Source organism: Alligator mississippiensis, chromosome 9 (genome assembly GCF_030867095.1).
Source record: "Alligator mississippiensis isolate rAllMis1 chromosome 9, rAllMis1, whole genome shotgun sequence".
In the NCBI taxonomy this organism is placed as follows: domain Eukaryota; kingdom Metazoa; phylum Chordata; order Crocodylia; family Alligatoridae; genus Alligator; species Alligator mississippiensis.
The window spans coordinates 73,206,484-73,228,934 of NC_081832.1; the positions used below are offsets into that span (position 1 = coordinate 73,206,484).

General features: G+C 43.1%; 1 protein-coding gene across 10 annotated transcripts; it reads right to left on the bottom strand.

The window, feature by feature from the left end:
- Nucleotides 1–1,342: 1,342 nt before the first annotated feature.
- Nucleotides 1,343–22,437, bottom strand: NME5 (NME/NM23 family member 5). Of its 10 annotated transcripts, none has more exons than XM_059712885.1 (9): nt 15,083–16,792; nt 12,986–13,082; nt 11,662–11,745; nt 10,371–10,587; nt 8,888–9,032; nt 5,228–5,433; nt 4,721–4,821; nt 3,866–3,984; nt 1,343–1,584 (listed from the first exon to the last, which is right to left on the bottom strand). In XM_059712885.1, exons 5-9 carry the CDS (start codon nt 9,014–9,016, stop codon nt 1,504–1,506), a joined length of 636 nt encoding a protein of 211 aa, XP_059568868.1. In that variant the 5' UTR covers nt 9,017–9,032; nt 10,371–10,587; nt 11,662–11,745; nt 12,986–13,082; nt 15,083–16,792; the 3' UTR covers nt 1,343–1,503. The 10 variants fall into 10 exon arrangements, 5 of the variants coding, with proteins under 5 accessions (XP_059568868.1, XP_059568869.1, XP_059568870.1 ...); XM_059712886.1 differs by lacking the exon at nt 15,083–16,792 and adding an exon at nt 13,603–15,041; XM_059712887.1 differs by lacking the exon at nt 10,371–10,587.
- Nucleotides 22,438–22,451: the final 14 nt, after the last annotated feature.

Sequence of the window (22,451 nt, forward strand, 5' to 3'; positions counted from 1 at the left end):
CTCTTAAGCTTCAAGGTCCGGAACTCAGGAAAAAATGCTTTTTTCTTTCTTTTCTCTCCAAAAATATTGGGGAAAAGGTTTAAAAAGTGATATCTAAAGACTCACGTGTGAAAAGGTAAGCAAGAACCATTTTTTTTAGTAGTTATTTTTAAGTCTCTCTCATGAATGTTGGGGCCCAACTCCTTTTTGGATGCTCCAAGTCAGCAATTCTGTTGCATACCAGTGAAGCAAGAGGAAAACAATTAACTTGTGTGGCGTTTCACTTTATTTTTAGTCATGTGGTTGGTATGTCCCAAGCTTATCAAAGTTTGGGTACGTCAGTAGATGGAAGGAAATACTTAACAGGACATACTTTATATTCTGAACATGAATTACAAACTCCTTTAAATCAGTTCAATCCCACCCCTACCAACTAACTAAATGCTGCAGCAGATCATTACCAATGGTGACGGAACATAGCAACATTTCAAAAGAAAATTTGTAATTGCTATGCTCGGTCTATGCAAACCACAGGAGACAGAGTTTGAAGAAAACCATGCCACCACAATAGTCTGAAACAGGCTCTTTCTGAGAAAAATGCAGTAGTGGAGGATTAGTGCACTTGGAACAGCATGGCATGGCTTGCTCCCATTTGTGATAACCCCACGCTGCTTGGGGAAAAAATAAAGTTCTTTAAAAACAGAGCCATAACATGGACAAAATTAGGACCCAGAATACACCTTTAACATAAATGAAATCAAAACATGTCCTCTCCCCCACCAAAAAAACACAATAAGGGGTAGGATATTAAAGTTTAACACTCCTTTTTGGATGAGTTGTGCTATGATAGTAATGCTTACCTTTAACTTAATGAAGTCTTTGGATTTTAATTTATAATTGCTGGACCATTAGCCACCTAGTCCTGAAAGCTGATTTGAACTTCTTTCCTCCAATGAATATTTGACGAGCCCTATCAGGCACAAGTGAATCATATTATTTCATCAAGACTGAGCTTGCAACCTATAACTGCTGATCAAATCACTGTGCTAAAATGGCATATAGTAATTGTTTTGGAGGGTGCATCTAGGCACTTGACTTTTATGTTGAGACAAATGGCTGTTAAGCAGGTGCTGAAATGCAAGACTTGATTTTACAATTGTATGAGTGTAGTGTGTTCTCTGGAAAGAATTGTGCGAGTCCTTCAACATATGTGGAACAGTGAAATTGCTCTGGATGTATAGTGGTAAACATTTTCCTCTCTCTGGACAGCTAAGCAAAGGCAGAAAAAGAAAATATAACAAAATCTGTCTCCTATCTAACCCAATAAGTATCATGTAAAATTTAGGAATCAAAAGATCAAGGCTACAAGCAGCAATTACCAGTTTAATCTATCCAGTGATTACCAGGCAGTACATGTAGATGGTGATATTATAACACTAGCATTTGTTCCATGTAACATTAATGGACCACTAAAATCATAATAAAATAACAGTGTTTGACAACATTTTGGTTGAACTTGCATCCTTATGGTTCTTCCACAGTCACATCATGCTGTAGTCTGGGTTTATTGGGATTATGTTCAATCAACCAATCAGCAAGCCAAATCTACAGAAGGAAATGAACATCTGTAAGGTCACGTCCTTATAAAAGAAAGCATTTAAATCCTTTCAATTCCAAAGTAAATTGAACCTTTTGGTACAGAGACCGTCCTAAAAGGACTCAAAATTGTGTATCTGGGCTCATTGTAAGCCCTTCAAGTGAACTCTGTTTACTATGTTCTCCTCCATCAGTGTTGCTCTTGAGTGCTGAGCTGCTAAAACTGAATTTTAGGAGATAAATTTTCGTGTCAGGGACTACGTCTACATATGCATTTGTATAGGGGCACTTCAGCCCTATCTTAATACCAATAATAGTAAGGAGGACTGTATTTAGAAAAATGGAGCTACACACAAAACAGACCCAAGTGCATACAGAAGTCAATTATTATTATGTCCACTCTACTAACATTAACAGCTATTCTAATAAACTGGGCCCTCCATACCAAGCATCACAATCTCTTACACTGTAATTGTCTTCAAATAGTTTACGGATGTCCTTACAAATGTGACATTCTTGTATTTTTAAGCATCCCATCATGCACCTTTTCTAAAAACTGTAATGGTATTTTAGCAAAACTGCAGGCAACAGGAATACCCAAATTCTAATCCCATCCGTACTCTCACTCAGGCCTGAGGCAAATTCACCTCTCTGTCTCAAATTCACCATTTCTAAAAAGGAGTTTATAACCCTGTCTTAATTCACAGATCTGTTCATCCTTAACCTGTGGATGTACAGTGATAAGTGCTAGTCAAGTACTTACTGGTCTAGGAAGGGGAGAAATTATAGCAACAGAAGGGAAACGTAGGCAGCATTTAGTGTCAAATACTAAAAGACTGGTTTGCATATAGTTTCAGACAAGTAGAATGCCAAAAGAGTCCTTGTTGGTTAGAGGGCAAGCAGTAACTGAAACAGCTAGAGATTTGAATAATAATGACAATGCTGAAATGTGTGATCAAAATAGTACAACTGGGAGGAAAGCTTTATAAGTACAGCATTTTACAGAAGCGATGAAAGAATAAATATTTCAGGAGAGCCAGAGTCCAGGTGAAGAGAACAGTGACAGCAGATGCACAGACAAGATTATTATAAGGCCAAACATAACCACCGTGACCTAATCTGACCTTTTCTATAACAAAGGCTAGAGGATTTTCCCAAATTCATTTGTTAGAATCTGACTATAACTCCTGGAAAAATAGCCAATCTTGATTTAAAAATCATCAGTGATGGAGAACCTGGCATAAATTGTTCCACTGGCTAATTATCCATTCTGTTAAAAGTCTTCATCTTATTTCTCATCTAAATTGCTTTAACTTTAGCTTAGGAAAAAATAGTGTTGTTAGGAGACAAGGAAGTCTTCACAGTCTTTCAGTCTGGGAGAAATGGAAAGGTTTTAGGGGCTGAAACAAAACCTGTTGAGTCAACAGGAGACTTTCCATTGACATAAATGGAATACGAGTCAAAGGGAGTAATTATAATGGAGCTAAAAGCTCATTTAATTAATCTGGCCTTTATAATAGGTTCAATACATCATTAACGGTGACTAGATTCACAAGAAAATGTAGGAAGGTTTTCTACAGCCAGTCAAGTTATTCAGCATATATTTTACCCAAAGGGAATGTAGATAATATCACTGGAGGAGAGCTTAACAGTCAAGTCATATACTAACTAATGCAGATATACCCATATAACCAAGAGAGGCTCTGGCTCTACTTAAGATAAGCAATTAATTTGATATCACTAATTGCAACAAGTATAAAAATGTAGTCTGTCTATGTTAACAACAGTTTTAAAAAGGTACCAAAGCTTCAATGCCTATGGCCTGCTTTAGCAATCTCTCAGAAAGCATTTAATTTCATTTGCTGCACAGTGGTACCAGAGATGCTTTCTTTCAGATTCTTCTCAGCAACAGTAAATACAGGCGGTCAGATATCTGACAACATATCACAGCTGCCACTTACCTCTGATTTCTAGCAGTCGTACATGCAAGGCTCTCCAATAGCTGCTTTCATTGTTAGAAACAGTTTTCATAGCAACTCCCTACAAAGTTGTTACCTCAGACCTTATTTCATTTAATGTTTAGTACAACAGGCAAAAAAAGAGGGCTGGTACTCAATTTTTGTAGCTCAAATATTATTTTAGTTAGATATGCAGATGGTGGCTAAATCTGTGTAGCTCAGATTGCCTTTTAATCATACCAGAAGAGGAACTTTGCTAGAAATACCATCAGGCACCACAGAATAAACATACTACTGTACCAGGCAAGAAGGCTGTATGACACAGTACCTACCAAGGGATCCGCTGGTTTATGCTTACAAAGGGCAGTGAGGCCAGCTAGTAATGTTGGATTTACGTAGAGGTTCAGGTAATCCTTAGCTGCTTGTCCAACTTGAATTGGTTCCAAAATCACTGAAAAAAGTTTCATTGTTATAAACAATCTACTTATAGAAAGTGGTAGTTAGCTGTGGAGGTCTGGAGTCACACAGAAGCTTACCGTGTTAAATGACATTCCTTCAAATGTTTAATACACGGTGGATATGTGTTCTTTCTAGCTTATTATAAATAACCCTTAGTATGGCTTCTCTACAGGATGCTCACCACGGTTCAGAACAACTGCAATGTGTCACCCCAAAAAATTATTCTGGAAGGGATGTAGCTCCTGTGCACTAATGCTGCTGTGATTTTGCACTGATATGGGTGGTTGCACCAGGGAAAAGTCACTCGTACAGGTGACTGGAAGAAGAAGAAGAAATAGAACTGTTTCTTGAAGCCATGTACACCTCACTGGATATTTATCAGGGGAAGGGGACTAGTCGGGGGCAACACCTTCAGTGCTCTGTTACCATTTTGAGAAGGGAGATTCTCAGTTACTTTAAAAGACTGCAAAAGGTAAAGGAGATGTAAAGGTTTACTTGGTATTCTGAAGAAGAAAAATCCATTGTTTTCAGGAGGAAGATATTCTAACATCCTTTTGACTTAAAGATCTACACTAGGTTTTGAGACATGCTTTTAAATGATAAAAATGTTTCCAACTAAACTAGGCCCCATCCTAAATGTTTGGCTGGAGACAAGTAGGAATGGGAGAAGAACCATATCCTGCCCAAGAGGACTTACTATTTACAGTCTACAATCAATAACATTTTACCTTCAGGAAACATGAACCGAATTTCTCTTTCTGCTGATGAGAATCTGAGACTGCCATGAACCGCATTCCTCAGATCATCTGTCCCATAGATTGCTCTTAAACTAAACAGAAGAGAGAAAAGCATTTGGCTAGCAATCGTAAATCTCTTTCGAGTGTCTACATTATCACTTGGATTGTAATAAATACAATACATAACATATAACTACCAAAATTCATATTTTTTTTCTTTTACTTTTTTCTGTTATAGAACCATTAGGCAGCTTATACTTCAGTACTGCATACGAACCAACAATTTTCTGTGACAGACTACATGTTGTACATTTAAAAATACAGGTGAAAAAAATCTGTATCACACCATTATCTCAAACTGAAAATGAACTGTCCCAAATCCATATGCTTTTTGTATAAAACAAATTAAATTCTGACTCGGAGAAGTTAATGGCAAATGCTTTCATTGACTACAATGAAGCCAAGATTCAAAAGAGACTCTATTCTGTATTGGGTTACCTGTCAGGGTGTGTTTCCTTAGCTTTTATGCTGTTTGATGGCCCAATTAGCTCCTTCCAGTAGGAGATTGCACAATGTCTGGCAAGAACCATAGCAACTAAAGGTCCAGAACTCATATATGCTGTTAAATTAGGAAAAAACATTTTTCCATATTGGTCTGCATAAAAGTTGCTACATTGTTCTGGGCTGAGTTGGAGCTTTCGTTTCTATAAAATATAAAAGGAAAAAAAAGCAATATTTAATAAAAAATGCACAAGTGCAAAATTTGTGCTTCTACCAGTACTTACTCCCATTACTCCAGTTCCTAGTATTAGAATATTGAGTTAATCATAGAGTTCATAGACAAGTAGGGCTGGAAAGCATGACCTCAAGAGGTCATCTAGTGAGTCCAACCCCCCTGCCTGAGGCAGGAAAGCTTCAAACAGGGATCCAGCCGGTGAGCTTGGCATTATTAGCACCACACTCTAACCAATTCAGCTACTGTCTGTTCTAAAGGACTCAGAAAAGTGACAGAGAAGCATTGCGGGATCTCATGTTTGTCTCCTAGGACATGTCTATAAAATAACTAGAGGTGTGATGGCAGCAAGAGCATGGATACCAATGCTAGCTTTAAACTAGCTAACAAAGGTACCAACAACAGTGAAATACAGCAGCATGGACTTCAGCGAAGGACAGTGACTCAGGTACCTGCTCAGCACCCCAGGCAAGCCCTGTACAGCACATACTACAATCTATGCCGCTGCTTCTTTAGTTATAGGATAAAAGCTAACACAGGTATCACTAGCTATGCTAGAGTCACACCTTCAACTGCTCTACAACAAACCTCTAGTAACCAGGACATCAGGTCTGAGAGGCACAGAAGTAAAAACTGCAAACTCACCCTGGGCTCTGACAGCCGAGCTCTGCTCTTTCTGGCTCATGCAGTAATAATACTCTTCAGCTAGAAGTTAGGTGCTAATTCTGTTGATGTTATGTGGCTAGACCAGAACCCAGTTCATTTTCGCAGAAGTATATTGATTCTACAGTGTTAATAGCAGGAAAAAAGCCTCATTTTTTGCCAGAAAATTAGGCAGACACAGATTTGAATGCATGCAAGAACTGGTTATGGGAATAATCACTTGTGTAACCATAAACACAGTATAGCATTTTTTAAACCTAATGCATAATACTGATTAGACTGCATATGAGAAGCTGAATGCATTAGCTGTGGTTTATGGTTTAATTATTCAGCTACCTCAATCATTTTTTCTGCAATTTTCCCTTAATTGCAGGCCACTAACTATACAACTGCTCCATGTTTCATTCAAAGTACACATTTTTCAAAATAATTATCCAGCTTGCAGGTACCAAGGGCTAAGGCAATAGGTTCACAGATTATCAGTGGGGACAAAGTAACCATTAGAGGGAGGAAGCCCAATAAATAAGAAGAAAATGTACATTATTTTAGTCTGATCCTAAGAGATATGGAACAGTGTCTGTTAACTTCAATACTGATGTCAATGGGCACATCACAGGAAGCTCTAAGGACCTCCTTGCCTTTCCAGCTCTTCAATTTTAGCTTTGTGTTGTCTGATGCACTACATATATATTAAATGTTTTGAAGGAAAAATATTTTCATGAGATACTGAAAGGGGAAACTCACAGATGTTGGAGTATAGTTGAGGAGGGAGGCAAACCTAATGTGAAATAAAGATTTCAAGTCCTTAAAGGCTCCTGTATATTGGCATAGAACACAATGCTGTGCTTGACACCGACCCTTTTAATAGCTGAACAGTCCAAACAAGCGGAAGAAAAGAAATTACTTGACTATTATGCTGTTTCCCCATGACAAAATAATACGTAATAGCTATGAAAGAGTGGCATCTAGTGGCCTATTACTGAAATCCAATCGTGACTCACGATGGCAGACCAGTGACAGCTAACCTTTACAGCCTGAGTGTTTAACTTGTTATTTCAGAGGACAATGGACGGCACTCAGTGCTTTAGGAAAGATCTGGGGGGGGCACGGGAGGGGGCAGTGTCTGTGTGTCCTGTTGAAGTTGGTTCCTACCCTTCCCTCACTGCAGCTCTTGCAACAGCATTGCCTTAAGCTCCAAGAAAACCAATTTTGACTTTATTCTGCTTCCTGCGGACTCTAACACTCTGTGGGTGTGGGGGAGGGGGGAGGGAGGGGAACAGGCAACAGAGCAGCCAGAGCTCCTCTTTCATAGATTTCATAGACATCAGGGCTGGAAGGGACCTCGGAAGATCATTGAGTCCAGCCCCCTGACCGAGGGGCAGGAAGTCAGCTAAGATAAACATCCAAATATTTCTTGAGTATCTGGAGTAGGTGCTTGCACCACCTCTGTGGGGAGTCTGTTCCAGGCCTTGGGGGCTTGGACAGTAAAGAAATGTTTCTTTACCTCCCTCCCTTCAATGCAGTGGGTGGCTGCGTGCTTTGCAACTTTTGACAGAGAAGGACAACACTTGTGCAGAATATTTATGGATCATATCAAAGCAAACTTTGGTGATCCTGGGGAACTGCTGGGAGGCTTTTTGCCTTTTAGTGATGAAGCTGATTTACATGCTTCTGTTTTGTAAAGGGTATAAACCGCAGATCATAGCTTGGGGAATATATTTTCAATTCATAGTAAAAATATACCATTCCCTTTCAACACAGTTTCTTCTGAAGACTACACGTGAGAGCTTCAAGTAGCATAAACCAGACACCAGGAAGGCAACAACCTTCAATTCCCCTGCAGGTTGGAAGAAGAGCTGTAGTAGGGATGATTTGGAAGCTGACACCAGGAAGTTTCAGGTGCTGGAGGAATTTTGCAATAGCTCCAGGTACACAATGCACCTCAGAGCTGTAAGCAGCAACACTGAGGACATGAGGCTTCAAATAAAGATCCAAGTTCTTGCTGTTCAAATGGTGTCCCTTTATTATTGCACAGAACACTGCACATGAAAAAATTACTACAGTTAAAGTACACAATTCAATTCTGATCTGGAACTGAGATGAACAGATGCAACAACGCAGATTTAAAACCTTTTTTTTAAAAAACACACAAAATTGTGAGGTGTGCTGATCAGAAAAGTTGCAATATTTAAACATGCAAGTAGGCAAAGCCACAGACATAAGTGAAAAACTCAATGCCAATTAATGAAATTAAAAAATGTTGTCAAATGCACATGAGCTACTGTAATCTTAAAAAAGTGGTTCCACCTAAATAGTTGCTTGAAACAATAAACATACCTGCACTTCCTTGTCACTAAATCAGAGTTAAAGTCTATTGACAAAACCAGTGTTTGCCTGCAGTCAGCAAGTCAATTAATATAACCACAGTTACATCAAACATTCTGTTCTGCTGCACGCAGCGGAAGCAAAATTACTAGCTCATTTATATTTCGATCTTTTGTTTTGCTGCTGGTGGCAGGTGATGTATAATTAAAGCATGCAAACCGATTTTCAGACATCAAGTTGTGTTTGCAATGCTGGCAGAAAATTCTGTGTTTGATTTGTGAACTAGGAGCATTTTCTATAAAAATCACAGGGACAATAAACATGGAGCATCAGGATGCGTATGTGTATAAGATCTGCTATTTTAGGTCACTTCTTTTCTGACACTTCACATCGACACTGACAACACACTGGACCTTCCTCCATGCAGGAACTATTACCTGAACAATGGTGAATCCTGATCTGAGGATTATTTCTTCTATTTCTTCTTCTTTGTCAATGACGTCAGGTTTGATGAGGGCCAGAGTTCTCTCTACGTAAATCTGAGGTTCGGGCATTAACATCTGCATCTCTGCTCGTCTCTTACTGCAAAGAGAGTGTGTAATCATAGTTGGGGCTTGTCTACACAGGGTGTAAATTAGGGTGTTATCAGCAATGCTCACTAACTCTGTGCAGATATAATGACCACCAAGGGAAGGGACAAGTAGTTTAATTTACTTTCAAAGTGTGCCCAGACAAGGATTTAGTATGGAGCTGCCAGCGTGCTACAAATGTATGCCCTAGCTTATTATACAGCAAGTTCCCTGCGCAGATAAGCCCTTAATATAAGCCCTTAAACTTAGTTTCTAGTTAGCTGAACTTGCAGTTCTTTACGTACCAATATCACTACCTGCTTTGACACGTTGCTCAGAGAATACGAGAGGGAACGAGTGCTGCCATCACACACAGCGAGGGCCAGACACAAAAATCTTCTGAAAGAAATATCAGACGGTGCTACCTCATGGACGAAAAGACACAGGCTCATTGCAGCCCTTCCAGATAAGCTGGGAACATTTTGGAGGACTATAATAATCCACGTGTGCAGAGGGGCAACGGCAGAGGGCAAAATCAAGCCCTAAAACCCCTGCCACATGGTACATGTATCACACAATCACGCAATCAATTCAGTTGTCAAAATGTATTGCAAGGTTGTGCCATATACGTACAGCGTGGCAGAGCCCACATGTGCAAAGTCATTATCACACGATTAAAAATTATTGAGCTATAAAAAAAAGAAATAAATAAAAGAGCCCACCAGCTATAGTCAGTGCTTGAAAACACATAACAACTCTAGAGCTGGTTTCTATCCAGCTGTAACTTAACTGTGTAGCCAAGCTCTAACACAATCTCCCTTAACGGGGGTCATCTTACTGGTTTTAGAGCTAAAACAATGCAAAATATATTCGGGCTCAACCGTGAAAAATAAATTCGGGCTCATAATATTTGGTCAGCAACTGGTCTGGAAGAAATCGGAGAAACAACGTGCAAGGCTGAGCGCCGAGCAGCACGAGGGACCCGGTGAAGTCCGAGGCCGTGTCCAGACGAGCGCGGCCGACGCGTATTTGCCGCACCGTCACGCCCCGCACGTTCGGCCGTTCTCTGCGCTGCAGGGGAGCAAAGGGGGGGTGAGGGGTTTTTTGACCTCCATAACAAAAGTAAAACCCGGAGCGGCGCACGCGAGTCTGCTCAAACCCGGTCCCCCCCAGCCCGGGGTGCAGGCGGAGCCACAGACCTGCGCTGGTGTGTAAGGTTTTTGCTGAGCCAGGCAGGGCCAGGATGAATTAAAATAATGAATATATTAAATTGATATATGATTCATTAATAATACATTAATTAATAGTATTAATTAAGCGCAAAGCAAACCCCCGCTCCCGCCCCACGCACCTGCGCTCAGCAGCGCTCCGCGCTTGCTAAGCGACGCGACACCGGCCCGAGGCCCCGCCCCCCTACGGCGGTCGGCGCGGGACGTTCCAAGCCGCCCCGCCCCCAGCGCGCGGAGGGGGCGGGGCGCAGAGCGGAGCAGCTGCATCCGCGCGGGTGTCGGTGCCGCGCTGAGCCGCCTCCAGCCATTTCGGTGTTGCTGCTGCACAGCGACTGGTCACTGGGGAAAAATGAAATCAATACATTCAAAACAAAACAAAACTCACTGATGTCCCTTTCCTGCCAGCCTGTGTCCAGTCCTTGTTTGGGCGGGGAGTGTCCCGCCACACTCAGCAGCGATGATTTCCACCCTTTTATTGCACCGGTGTGGTGAAACAAAACTTCCTTTGCATTTTTCATCCAGGGAGGGAGGCACGAGGAGGGTGGCGCAGCGGGGCCCATACTAAAAGTTTGCCTAGGAGTCTAGGCATGGAGCTGACCGCCCTCGGCGGCGGGAAGCTTTCAAGCCGTCTTTGTGTAGTGTGTGGAAATGAAGGTCGTGGGCTCCCCTTTCTGAGTTTAGCAGATTTAACCATCTCATCATGCAGCAAAATGGGCAGTGGCCTGAAGAAGCGTCTGCAGGCTGAAACACTGGAGACGAAGCAGGTGGGATCAAAACGAATGGGGGCTGAGAAACGTGGGGGGGGGGTGTCTTCAAGCAGTGTTTCTCCATCTGTGGGTCCTCGCCCAAAAGTCGGCTGCAAGGATGTATGAAAGGGTTTTTAAAAGTAGAACAACAGGCTTGAAAAATGGGTTCTCCTTTAAAAAGAAGAAAAACGTGGGAAACTGGATTTGCCTTTTGGCTATGCAGGCTGGCAGAGTTTCAGCCTACAAAGGGCTGCTTGAGCCCCGCATACCTCATATATACCCTCTGCCCCACATACTGGGGGGACCAAGACCAGTGGATCCGGAGTGAGGGGCTCTGGGTTGGGACTGGCTTTTGAGGTTTACAAATGGGTCCTCATACAAAAATGGTTGAGAACCTCTGTCTTAAAGGACGGGGGCATCAGTAGCTATTGAGCACGGGAGTTAGGGAGACTGTCTCTGAATCGGAACTTCTTGGGCCCCAAATGCTGGAGGCTGCAAGTGAGAGAGGAACGGTGGGGAAAACCCCTGGTCAGACCCTGTTCTCTCTCCCTGTCAGCATCCGCTCTCTGCCACTAGGTACAGGGGACTTGCCAAGATGAACTTATGGTCCAACCCAGTAAATGGCAATTCTTACGACGTAGCCTTTCCATCCCACAGCCTTGCCTACCGTATGGATACTGTCTCCTGTTAGACCACGAGATGTCACCGTTGCTCCGCAGATGTCAGCCTTGCCCTGCAGCTTTTGTTGTCCCTGGAAAATAAAATGTCAAAAATGGCCGTGAGGTGTCTGCAGCGTGTCTGCCGCCCAGCCCAGCTCATCCACAATGCCAAGGCAAGCGAGGGTTTGTTTCGCTTTTTACAGGAACGGGTTCTTAAAACGAATCTAAGAAACCTACTAAGCTGCCCCCTTTTCAGGTATGAGCATTATGAGACCCCTTCCTAGCGCCTTAAAGTCACTGACTCCATGAAGCAGAATCACATAGTTCACCAGGGCAAGCAGGGAGATCTGAACCTGGCCCTTGAAAGGTAACAGAGGCAGAAAGTTTTCCACCAGTTTCAGTTTCCAGCCTGAACTGCTTACTTATGTACATACTGTATCTCTCTTCTCTTCCTGTGGCAGGCCGCGCAAGGTATTTCCTGTCCCTAGGCCTACGCAACCTGCCAGCTCCAGGGGAGTGGTACATGTGCAGTACATGGTTTTGTGACACACCAAATGCTTTAGGACTGTATAAAATGATAATATTAAAACATAAAGTGGGATCCTGGATTGAATGCATTTACTCGTCTTCTGTTACACTCCATGCAAGCTATTTTATTTATTTTTTTAAAATGCTGAAATCTGCTGCTACATTTCTTGTTGACCACATGAGAACTGTCTCATTTGCCACAAATTTCTGGCTGCAGAATCCTCATCTTAGTTTGCTAAATGTTATTCATGTTCAAGGGTTCTTGTAAAAGGCTAGAAACCAGATAGTTAAAGATATTTAGGTAATTAACGCCTGTGGAAATTAGGGTGAATAAAAAGCTATTTTGGTTGATTGATTTTTAACCTCAAATTAAATGTTCTTAAAAACAAACCAACATATTTAGCATTAACATTGAAACTATGGTCCCACATAAAGTATTAAATCCATTTGAATCAAATAAGTATAATATTCAGTCCACCTTTGCGGTTGAAGTTTAAAAAAAATCCCACTGAAATGGGGAAGTCATTGATGAAGCAGCCAGAATCTGAGTTTGCAGCAGTCATAAACCATCCTTCAAAGAACTGCACAACTCGGTAGCTCTTTTTACCCATCCAGTTATTGTTGCTGCATGCACAAAATAGGTACTCACACATGCATAGGAGCAGAATTGCCACTGGCGTGCACAGATGCTTAAACTGTAAGCACAGCTGCATTAACAATGTAAGCATATGTTTAAGAATATGTGAATGCACATTTCTGTGGCTACATCACTCCATTAAATGAATTTCTGTTTGAGAAGGTTACCATTTTTTCTTCCCCGACTGTCTTTTTCTTCCTATGAATTTCTTGATCTGCTTCTGACGGCATTTTTCCTTCTCCTGTGGTTGCTTACAGAAGTTTTCTGGAGGGAGGAGGTTATCTAATTTTAGTTTCCTGAATTGGCAAATCAGAAAGCTAAGGCACCTGAAGATTCAGCCAATTACTCTGGGCTTTCTCATGCTAGGTTTCACAAGTCTTAGTAAGATAGACTTAACAAATTTGAAGTTGCTTATGTATCAACTGAAAAATATGATTCTTTATTTCCTCCCACACACTGAGGAAATAAAGAATAATATTTTTCAGTTGATACATAAGCAACTTTTAATAATGTCCAAGAGAGTCCTGTTACTTAAAAAAAAACAAAAAACAAAACTAGCCCTACAACATAGTACATTAGCATCATCAGTATATATTATCACCATGGCCCTTGAGAAAACCTCTCTGGTAACTTCAGGTATGATCCACACCCCACTCTACTCAGTGGAAAGCCTCACATTTAGCTTCAGAGGACTTTTGATCAGGGTCTGACCCATGAATAAATACTGAAGTTACAATTACAGTATAACGAATGTCGGTTGCAGTTCTGAATTCTCTGGGCGTACCTTTGCCGCTCTTCCTTATCTGTTAAGAGGTTTAGCTAGCCTTAGTAGTCTTCTTTATTTTTAGCTGCTTGAAGTATATACACACTGAAGACTTCTGGCTACAGGTGCGTTCTGGTAACGAAAGACCACCGGCATTATTTCATTATTTTTTAACCACCGGTATTATTTCAGTACCCTGTACTGTTGTGCAAATGTGGAAAAATTAAGTGGGTGCAGTTTGGTTGACTGTTTTTGAAAAGAGTCTGAGGCAAATCCCATTTTATGTGACAGAATAACAGGTGAAAGAAGAACTAAAGGAAGTACAGTGACTAGTGCCAGGGATTACATATTCAGACCATTTCTTCATGCTTGTCTACTGGACAGATCTACCTGCTTTTGGAGGTGAAACACTGAAATCATTTTTATGAATAATAGCTCATTGGTCATAAATTTACCAAAATTAAAAGGCTCCCCCACCTTTTGCCTCTGTTGCTGCCACCTCTTCCTTTCTGTCTGTCTGCTTCTCTCTGTCCTGCTGATCCACAGCCCTGATGTGCCCCCAGCGTCAGCTTCCTTTGCCTCTCAGCTCACTCAGAAGATGCAAAGCAGCTTGGGTGCAAATCAGCAGACTGATTTCCTCCACGTCTACCATCTCTTAGCTGAATAACTCAACTTCCATGCCTACAATTCTAGTGGTTTCTTTGGTACTTTTGATTCCGACCTTACACTTCCCCTTTTCTTTCTGCACAGCAGCTTACCATTTCCTTCTTACTGAAATAATACATGACCTTCCCTCTCCCTGCAGCTTACCTTCTCTAGCCCCTTCATTTGCACCTGTGACCCTTATCTCACTCCATTTCCTTCTTGGCCTTTTGGCTTAGACCAACCTCTTATAGGCTAAGATCAAGTGGGGGCATCCGAATCCCAAGATGTCCAAGCTTGGGTCTGCACGTAGGATGCCTGCTAATGGATTTGGGAGTATCTTAAGTCCCAGGGTGAGGGCCTGGCACGGGGGGTGATGGCTGGTTGCAGAACCATACATGGTGTTTAGAACGATCGATTTCTGCCTGCTCAGTTGATCTGGTTTTTGGAACAGCTGAGTTCTGCTCAATTGATACGATTTGGAATCAATCTGGCTGATTATTTGACCTGGAACATGAAATATATTAATAAAAAAATCCAATTCCATTTCCTGATCTCCCACAAGCTACTCTTGTCCCCTACCTTATTCTTCTTCTCAGTGTCTCACTCTCCTCTGGCTCTTCCCCATTGTGATAGTCTCTCCCACCTTAAAAAAAATCCACTTATGCCCATAGGTGCCTCTCCTGCTAATGCCTCTTGCCATCCCCAAGCTCAGTAAACCCCTTGTTTACAGCTACTTTTTGGAATGCCTCCCCTTCACTTCCATCCTAGTCCCTCTGCAGCCTGGTTTCTACCCCTTCCATTCAACTGAAACCCACTTTTCCCATCTCTAAATTTAGAAACACTTCTCTGTCTTTACCTTGACATGTCAGTCACCTTCAACACCTTCAGCCAGGCTCTTGAAATCTTGCCCTTCCTTGGCTTCTGTCTTCTCCTTGTCTTCTTCATCCATTTCTAATAATTTGATTCTTTGGAAGTTTGGAGGATCCTCCACGTCTCTCCTACATCTTTCTGTGAGGTCGCAAAGGGTTCTCTTCTCCTCTCCTCTTCTCTTCGTAGCCTCATTCATTAAAATAGCCAACTGCTCTCTCTGTGAATTATGTCTAAACTTTAGATCAGGTCTGTACACTGTCCAAGGAGCTAGGGGCCACACACTATGTGGGCCACACCAGCAGGAGCTGTATGCACCAGGGGCCATGCTAATGTGAGATACGGGCCCCTGGCATCCTCCTGCTTCACCACATGTGCAAGCAGCAACCCCACCTCATCTCTCTCCCTGGCTCCAGACTTTCCTGCTGCACTGTGCTGCAGGCTTCTCCAGTGACACGGGCAGCATCTCCCCATCCCTTAGGATGGGAGCAGGAAGCAAAGGTCAGGGGCAGGCAGGGGACTTAGACTGCAGCACCGACCAGACTGAAAGTGCAGGTAGTGACTAGGTGGTAGCCCAGGCGCTGCACATTAACTATGCGGCCCATAGGTTACCAGTTGAATGGCCCTGTTTTAGATATTCTCCATCTGTCAAATCTAAAAATCTTGGCCTGCTTCTCTGACACTCCTCTGTGGAGATCTAGCCATCGGTTCAAGATCAACGTGGCTAACAAGCTCTTAATCTTCCTTCCCATGCCCTTCACCCATCTCCTCTCTTAATCACTAGATGCTGTTACTACCCTACTTGTCATTCCACCTCATAGCGCCAACATCATTTTCAGTTTGGCCCTTGCTCTACTTGGTCTCGTATCCAGGCCATACCTAGGTCTTGCTCATTTCTTTCTGTGCAACATCTCTAAGATAGGACCTTTATTATCCACCCATGAAGTCAAAACATAGATTCATAGATTCAGAGATGTTAGGGTTGGAAGGGACCTCAATAGATCATCGAGTCCGACCCCCTTCATAAGCAGGAAAGAGTGCTGGGTCTAGATGACCCCAGCTAGATACTCATCTAACCTCCTCTTGAAGACCCCCAGGGTCGGGGAGAGCCCCACCTCCCTTGGGAGCCCGTTTCAGACTTTGGCCACTCGAACTGTGAAGAAGTTCTTCCTAATGTCCAATCTAAATCTGCTCTCTGCTAGCTTGTGGCCATTGTTTCTTGTAACCCCTGGGGGCGCCTTGGCGAATAAATACTCACCAATTCCCTTCTGTGCCCCCGTGATGAACTTAAAGGCAGCCACAAGGTCGCCTCTCAACCTTCTCTTGCGGAGGCTGAAAAGGTCCAGTTTCTCTAGTCTCTCCTCATAGGCCTTGGTCTGCAAGCCCTTGACCATACAAGTGGCCCTTCTCTGGACCCTCTCCAGGTTATCCGCATCCTTCTTGAAATGTGGTGCCCAGAATTGCACGCAGTACTCCAACTGCGGTCTGACCAGCGCCCTATAGAGGGGAAGTATCACCTCCCTGGACCTATTCATCATGCATCTGCTGATGCACGATTAAGTGCCATTGGCTTTTCTGATGGCTTCGTCACACTGCTGGCTCATGTTCATCTTGGAGTCCACTAGGACTCCAAGACCCCTTTCCACCTCTGTGCCACCCAGCAGGTCATTCCCTAGGCTGTAGGTGTGCTGGACATTTTTCCTCCCTAGGTGCAGCACTTTGCATTTCTCCTTGTTGAACTGCATCCTGTTGTTTTCTGCCCACTTGTCCAACCTATCCAGGTCTGCCTGCAGCTGTTCCTTGCCCTCCGGCGTGTCCACTTCTCCCCATAGCTTTGTGTCATCTGCAAACTTGGACAGAGTACATTTGACTCCCTCGTCCAAGTCGCTGATGAAGACATTGAAGAGTATCGGTCCAAGGACCGAGCCCTGCGGGACCCCACTGCCCACACCCTTCCAGGTCGAGACCGACCCATCCACCACGACTCTTTGGGTGCGACCCTCTAGCCAATTTGCCACCCACCGGACTGTGCAGTCATCCACATCACAGCCTCTTAACTTGTTCACCAGTATGGGGTGGGATACCGTATCGAAGGCCTTCCTGAAGTCCAAGTATACGACATCCACCCCTCCTCCTGTGTCCAGGCATTTCGTAACCTGGTCATAGAAAGAGACTAGATTGGTCAGGCACGATCTGCCCGCCACAAACCCGTGCTGGTTTCCCTTCAGCATAATTTGCCCTGCCGGGCTCTCACAAATGTGAGCCTTGATAATTTTTTCAAAGACTTTACCAAGGATGGAGGTGAGACTGACTGGCCTATAGTTGCCCAGGTCCTCCTTCCTCCCCTTTTTGAAAATGGAGACCACGTTAGCCCTTTTCCAGTCCTCCGGGACTTGGCCCGTGCGCCACGAGCGTTCGAATATTCCCGCCAGTGGCTCTGCAATGATGTCGGCCAGTGCCTTCAGCACCCTCGGATGGAGCTCATCCGGGCCTGCCGACTTAAAGGCATCCAGTTCTTCCAAGTGACTCTGCACCACCTCAGGATCTACGCATGGAAGTCTGGCGCCTTGCTGCTGCCTCTCTACAACCCCAGTGAGAGACTTGTCGTGCCCCTCGCTTAGGAACACTGAGGCAAAGAACTCGTTGAGGAGTTCAGCCTTGTCCCCCCTGTCTGTCACCAATTGTTTCTGCCCATTTAGCAGGGGTCCTATTCCTCCCTGGGCCTTCCTTTTACTCCCAATACATCTAAAAAACAATTTCTTGTTGTCTTTTACTTGGGTTGCCATCCTCAGCTCCATGGTAGGTTTGGCCCGCCTAAAACATGTCTGGGCTCTCACCAACTTGTATCTCAATTACTACCATTTTCTTTTCTCTAGTCTTGATAAATGAATGGGGCAAAAGCTCTATTCAAATTACCGCGGGCACACCAATTATCTTCCTAACTCATTGCTCTGACTGTGTCACTTGTCTTTCTTTTCAGCTAGAGCAGGGGCAGGCAATTATTTTAGGCGGAGGGCCACTTACTGAGTTTTGGCAAGCCATCGAGGGTATGATAGGCAGCCAGGTGCAGTTAAATATTAATTTTCTAAATTTTTGGGGGGCCCCGTGAGCCAGATAGAATGGCCTAGTAGGTTGCATCCGGTCCCTGGGCCCCATTTTGCCCACCCCTGAGCTAGAGGCTCCTTGTTTATCACCTCAGACATAAGCTACTCATGTCCCATTTCAAGGTCCTTCTTGGTATAATTTTATCCTACTTACAATCTCCCATCTAGCTCCCAAAGGCTAATTCTCACCTCCAATGAATCCCAGGATACCTGGTTCCCTTGCCCACATCAGCTATTTGAACACTTTTCTCCTTTTTCCAGGGCTGCTCTCATGTGTGGAAGAAGCTCTTCCAACATATTTGTAAATGTAACTCATTATCCCCCTTCAAATTAAATTTGCCAAAGCAAGGGGATTCAAAGTAAAGAGACAGATATAGTTTACATGTGCTCAATCAACCTTGGAACTTGCATGCCTGGAAACTGGGTGTGGATAAACCTGTGCCTCTAGAAATGTGCTCTGAATATTTGGCACTGTTAATACTGATTTCAAAATTAGAATATTGAGTAACAGATTTCAGCTAAAGGAAGAAAAGACCTAAAGTAGCAATGATTGGATAACTTCTAAAGAAGCTAGCATTAGAAGTCATACAATCACTGCTACTTTATCACTTGTCTTCCTTTATCTGAAATCTGTGCATCATAGAAGGCCAACTTTGCCATTTAGAGTAAAGCTTCATCTATGAATAGTCCTAGTAAATTAATGGAACAACTTGCATACTGGTGATATTATTGAACATATTTATTACAGCTGTGCCTGGAGGTCTACCAAGAATGGGGCCTCATGTTCCAAAGCAATGAATAATCACAGTTATTGCCCTGAAGAGCTTCTAAATAGGCAAGACAGACACAGAATGGGAGAAAAAGGATAATTTACACCAGAGAGAGTGAACACTGTGATGGCAGTGAATGGCAAGTTAGCTCCCAGGCTTTTGGGGGCAAGTTTAGTTAATAGTAGAAAGGAAAGGGAAACAGGGCAGGGGAATGTTAGTTCCCAGGTATTTGGAGGAGAGAAGAGGAGAAGTGGGTAAGAGAAGAAGGTTGCAAACAAAACTTGCATTAAAAGACTGTAGAGGAGGGGTGGGAGCAACCAACCAATCAGCTCTTACTCAAAAGAAGAGTGCCGAAACTGGGCCCAAGACCTCCCAGATCCATACAGAAATAAAACTCAACTTGGTGTCAATAATAATAATAATAATGAAACTAGCAGGATCTGGCAATCGGCATATGAAAACATGATCTTTTTTTTTCCCCAAACAGTAGATATGTTATGTAAGAAACAACACACGAGAGGGGGTGTGGTTGTTGTGAAATAACCACAGCCTTTGAATACAGGCCGAAGACCAAAAATCAAATTGCTCCAACAGCCCAGAAGGACTGTTTACAACAACTTATTCAGTGGGGTCTGATGGTTACAAATAATAAATAACATGGATTCAGGTCCTCTGTGATGCTGACAGTGGAGTTTGTGATGTAGCAAATGTCAGGCCCAAAAAGGACTCTGCAAGTCCCTGTTATCCTGGAGGCTGTTCTAATTTGCATTACCTGCCACAGGCAGTCAAGGACTGCCAAGATGCGGCTGCACACCTTGCAGTTAGGTCTGTTTTTTATAAACAGGTGTTTATGGATATACTCTTCATCCGAGTCTCTACAAGTCCTTAGTTTCTTGGCTTGGGCATGGTCCAAGGCCTCTCTATTGTCTCAGATTTTAACCTTAAGGTGCCAGCTGTAGAATTTGTAGTGAAGTGAAAAGTGAGACCTATTTGGATATGAACTAAAAAATGTGGGATATGAATATATTAATATCCTGTGTGGCTAGAACATAATATTCACCAGTGGGGCAAGCCTGTTCCTAGGGGTGTAAATTTATTTGTATTGTGAAGGTTTTAAATTGTTCTAAGAAGTCTCTATTTGTGACAAGTGAAAATGTAAAACCAATGAATTAGAAAATACAAACAAACACTATGTCTAAGGATTTAGCGATATACAGAGATTGTATTATAATTCCCACAGCCGTTGGGTGCATTTCACAAGCTCATAAACTTCAGCTTGGACTATTTAAAATAGCTGTCACTACAAGCAGCAAGACAACTGAGTGGCTAGAAAACACACTCAAAATAGTGAATTCCCGCTGCGTAAGAAGCACCTATTTTTTTACCTGACCTCATAACCATACAAAGGTTTGCTTAAAAGGTCTGGTTCAGGGCCTCAAACAATAGAACGGCTTTATCGTTTCATATTGTTCCATAGATTGCAAGGCTGGAAGGGACCTCGGAAGATCATCGGGCCAGCCCACTGCACCAAGCAGGAAAGATAACTGCTTTACTGACTTCAAAAAGCACTGGACTGAAACCTTAAACTCCACATACCAATTCTATTTTACTTTCTGTTTACCATGACCACAAAATTATTCTGTAACATTTGCTCTTTTCTTGTTACAAAGAGGAGAAAATCAATCTAATTTTTTCCTCTTGATTTTACTGCATTACCACCTTTGCAAATTAATTTTGTGGAGGGTAAAAATATGTTTTTAAGATGATCTGCCCTAGAGTAGCCTGGATTGCAGGCTGGGTTGCTCTACAAGAAGACACATCATCCTAAATTAGAATAGTAGGTGCAGCACCCTAAAGAGAACCAAGAAAGAAATCTCAAAACATCAAGGAGGCAAATGGTTTTGTCATTCAGCAACATTTACAAAGAAACTCAGGAATCAGTTGTCACTTCCATCCTTATGCCAAGTAGTCTCAGTTGGAAAAAAGAAAGTGGCGATACATACACTGAAGGTTTACTCCAAAGCCAAGCTCCTCCCCCTGAAAAAGGCAGAATGAGATACTAACTACAGCAGATTATGCAGAAGCTCATGATTACCTGAGCTGTTTTGGGCTCCTCAAACTTGGCTGCATGTCAATGGGTTCAAATTCACCCTTGGGCAGGTTGGACTGAGGCACAGGCACGTGTTCAAGGCTCTCACTCCCACACACACGTGATAACATCAGAATCCTATCCATCTATTCACCAGGAGACTATCCACCTATCTATATCTATACCTGTATTTTATAGATCTCCTGGTGGATAGATAGATGGATGGATAGGATTCTGATACATATAGGTCTCCTATATATATAGATATAGATATAGATATAGATATAGGTCTCCTAGTTGCTAAACTAGCAGGTCTAGAAAAATAAACAAACCAGTTTAAGCAAAAAATAAATACACCTGCATAGCCTTTTACACTTATTTAGTTGAACCAGTACAACGCTATGAAAATAAGCTTTCCACCATGAGAGACGTCTGAATCAACAAGACTGCTCACACACAGTTACACATTTGACTGAATTTACAAGGCTGGCGCTTAAGTAACATGTCAGTTGCCTCCACTCCGCTCCAAGAAGTCAGCCCAGGGCCCTACCGAGCAATGAAAGATCAACCCATCATCACTGGACTGTGTCACAGCATAGCTCGGGTAGGAAGTCCGATTCTCTTCGTTTTTAATTATACTCGAGATCCAGTGCCTCGAAAGCTTTAGGGTACACGCAACCGTTTCCACAACTCTAGCTACTCTGCAAACTCAAGTTGAAAAAAATAAACAAACAACCCAACAAACCTGAGGTGACAAAGCTAAGCTTCAAACAAGGCCAAAGTCAGACCTGATCACTCCGGTTACTACAAAACGTGTACAACACCCCCCATGCTTTCCTTTCATATGGAAATAAAGCACTGAAGCAAGCACCCAGAGGTAGCGAAGGCTATACCGCTCATCCGTCTTAACGCCGTGACACCCCTCAGGTTCGGGGCTCCCGCGCTACGCTCCCTTTCCTCGAAAGCTAAAGACACGTCAACATTTGATGGCGGCCACAGCCGTCGAGGCGCAGCGCTGAGGGTGGCGATGCTCGACCGGGAGCCTTCCCGGGCACGCTGCAGCGATTCGGAAGGCAACCCCAGAGGTTTCAAATGAGAAACCGAAGGGGTGAAAAAACCATCCTGCCCAGTGGAGAACTTCCTGAGCAGTCGTTGCAAAAATAAAATAAATAAATAAAATGGCCTTAATATTTTTCTATAAGTGAAAAAAGAAAGAAGAGGTGAAAAATAAAAGATGGGAAGGAGAGCCACTGACTCAAACCCCTACAAAAGGCGGCCCCAGCGCAGCGACCCCCAGGAGGTGCAAGGCTCCCACCAGCCCCAAGCAGAAGGATGAGGCCAAGCCCCGCCCCTCCTGGAACCCACCAATGGGCACCGCCCGGCCCTTGAGCGACA